Below are 2,912 nucleotides of genomic sequence, written 5' to 3'. Positions count from 1 at the left end.
TCCAGAATCTGCAAACGTCTCTGTTTTTTTTTCCCGACCTTGTTTCAGCTCAGTTTGTCGGTGTGAAAGATGATGAACCAACACAGATCAATAAAATAACTGGGTCAGCAGAGGGACTTGACTGATGGTTCTGGACCAGAAGAAAACTACGTCGGGACCAGTATTTAGTGGTCAAACTTTTTCACATCAAGGACCCTAAACCGTCAGACCACAGACCCCCGTTAAGCTTTCGCCCATCAACACCATCTCTGCTTTTACTGTTTGAAACATATATGACCGAAACATTCACACACTCTGTGTCACGTCACGGATGGACTTATAGTGGAGACACGTGATTCCCCTTTTTGCTGTGGACCCCCAGGACCCGCCTCAAGGACCCCACTTTGAGAACCTCTGCTTTAGTGCTCGGTTCAATGAAGTTTTATTCAAGACCATTTATGAAAACAAAATCAGACTCGAATTGTTCCCGTGTGAGTTTAGGAAAAATAATGGAACCAGTAAAATCCCTCAGAAACAAAAGTAAATGAAAATGTATAAAGTTTAGATTGATTATTGCGGAATAATAAAAATGTAATTTTAGATCAATAATCATTTTTATTTTAAAGCATTTAAACTCTGTATGTTCAGTCTTTCATCACCTTTTCTTTTCTCTGTTTACCTTTCTCTCTGTTCTGTCTTTACTCTTCCTCCTCGGTGTCTTCTCTTCCCACTGTTCTCTCTCTCCTGCAGCTTTATCACTCCCACATTTTTGTCCTCCCCTCCTCCTCCTCCCATCCTTTAGGAAGAAAGAAAAAACTACATTACCCAGGAGGCCTCATTAAGCTGCAGCAGCTGGATGCAGTGGGCAGATTTACAGCCTGGTTTCATCCTGAGCAGGACGCTTCGTAGATTCATGTCCTGATCCCCCAAAACTGTAATGAAAGAAGAAAAAAAGCTTGTTTCTACAGCGGAAAGTTTGTTAATGGACCAGAACCTGGTGAAGGTTCTGTGTTGGTCTCAGTTACAGCAGGTCGGTCAGAGCCTTAAGATCACTTCCCAGTCTTACTGTGTCAAATGTTTGCATATAAGTAACATGAAGGGTCTGACATCTGATGACTGCCGCTCCAACACTGATTGTGGATGTCAGTGAACTACATCCAACCAAGTCCCTCATGAAGAGCAGAGCAGATGTGAGCAGCTAAAGATAACCACCACATGCAGGTAGAGTCAGTGTCAGCCTCTGTTTAGGCTCAGCGCTAATAACACCTGCCTCTTTCTACCTGTCTGTGTTTGTTGGAGCTGAAGGAAAGACAGGTGATGTTCCACCTGTTGATCCTCCACCTCCTGTGTTTTATATCTCTGCAGCCAACTGTCCTCCGCGCTCAGAGCTGTGCACGTTCGTCCGGTCGGTGGGCTGGTTATCATTTCAAAAGCGTTTATGGGAATGGTTTTTTTGTTGATATGAAGTGACCACAGTCTGGACTCTTTAGGAAATCAATCTGGTTGTTTAGTCAGAGCGGCAGACTCAACAAGCAGCTGGAATGTGGTTTTCCTGGAAGAGGAGACGCTGAAAGGCCGACGGTTTGATTCCCCGCTGTGTTTCCTCTCCGGTCAGAGAGAAACCAGCCCACTGGCACAGAGGCAATAACCTGTGTGTGTGTGTGTGTGTGTGTGTGTGTGTGTGTGTGTAGGTTATGGACAGACCGGTCCTCAGTCTCAGAGTCCTGGCTATGACTCCATCGCCTCGGCTGTGTCGGGGATGATGCACATCACTGGGCCTGAGGTCAGACTCCATCCTCCTCTTCTTTTTTGTTTTTAATCTGTTTACTACGGTGGCTCCCGAAGGACAAAAAGAGCAAAAGCACAAACGTTAATGGAAACAGAAACTAAACCCTGAAATGCAACAAATACAAAAACGCAGATGATGTAGAGAAAACATGCGTAACAAGAATGAATACACCTGACGTCCTCCGGGACACCATCATCCGTGACATGTACACAACTTCCTGTTGACAGTCCCACCAGCAGTGTGTGTGTTGCGTTTTATGGATGCAAATGATGATGATGCAAAATAAGGATGATTAGTAAGCGTCAGAAATCTGACTGTGCCTCTCACTATTGAAAGTCCGTTATTAAAGGAGGAGTAAATGTGTGTAGTTACCAGATGTGTACTTAATAAACCATAACGCAGAGTTGTCTGTTGGCAGGACGGCGAGCCGGTGCGTCCAGGTGTCGCTATGACAGACCTGGCGACGGGGCTGTACGCACACGGAGCTGTCATGGCCGCCCTGCTGCAGCGACACAAGACGGGGAGAGGGGTTCACATCGACTGCAACCTGCTGTCCTCACAGGTAACAGCTGACCGTGTGTGTGTGTGTGTGTGTGTGTGTGTGTGTGTGTGTGTGTGTCCCCTGAGCCTTTAACAAGTTGGGGTTATTTTTTCTAAGTTAATTTTTGGAAAATTAATAAATAATAAATAAATAGAAAATCTTTTCTGGACAAAAGGAGATTCAGTATCTTTACGGTTTCTTTCTTCTTCTCTGCACATGGTGTTGCAGTGCATTGTGGGATTTCTACCTCGTCTTAATGATCCGACAAACCTTAACAGGAAGTCTACAGCGCTACCTCACTGATGCAGAAGTTCCACTTTGTATTTAACATGTCACCTAAATAGGAAATATTTTTATTGCTGGTTTACAGTGTTGTGTTCAGGTTCGGCTGGTAAATCACACTGCTGACGCTGCCTGTCTGATCGATGGGGTGTTTATAAGCAGAAGTGTCTCCTGTTTTACTGACTGTGTGTCTGAACCTGAACTAATAACGAGTCATAAAAACTTGCAGGTATTTAAACAAGCTGTTGATTTATCCTGAAAAGTCTGAACAGTTTAAACAAAGTGATCAATATTTCTCTGAGTGTTTCACTGTTTAAACAA

The 2,912-nt window shown here is 44.2% G+C and overlaps 1 protein-coding gene across 1 annotated transcript in view; it reads left to right on the top strand.

The window, feature by feature from the left end:
* The window catches only part of LOC111644963 (succinyl-CoA:glutarate CoA-transferase-like), an 11,015-nt gene extending 8,613 nt beyond the window's left edge, over positions 1-2,402 (top strand). Inside the window, exons 4-5 of the mRNA XM_023393965.2 lie at positions 1,671-1,762; positions 2,187-2,402. Of these exons, the coding sequence (XP_023249733.2) occupies positions 1,671-1,762; positions 2,187-2,402 (308 nt within the window). The remainder of the gene's footprint in view (positions 1-1,670; positions 1,763-2,186) is intronic.
* Positions 2,403-2,912: the final 510 nt, after the last annotated feature.

This window comes from Seriola lalandi, unplaced genomic scaffold (assembly GCF_002814215.2).
Source record: "Seriola lalandi dorsalis isolate HSWRI2012SDOR001 ecotype SW California unplaced genomic scaffold, Sedor1 jcf7180002054945, whole genome shotgun sequence".
NCBI lineage: Eukaryota > Metazoa > Chordata > Actinopteri > Carangiformes > Carangidae > Seriola > Seriola lalandi.
The sequence above is the reverse complement of the archived record's forward strand: the minus strand, read 5'-3'. Positions and strand labels throughout refer to the sequence as shown.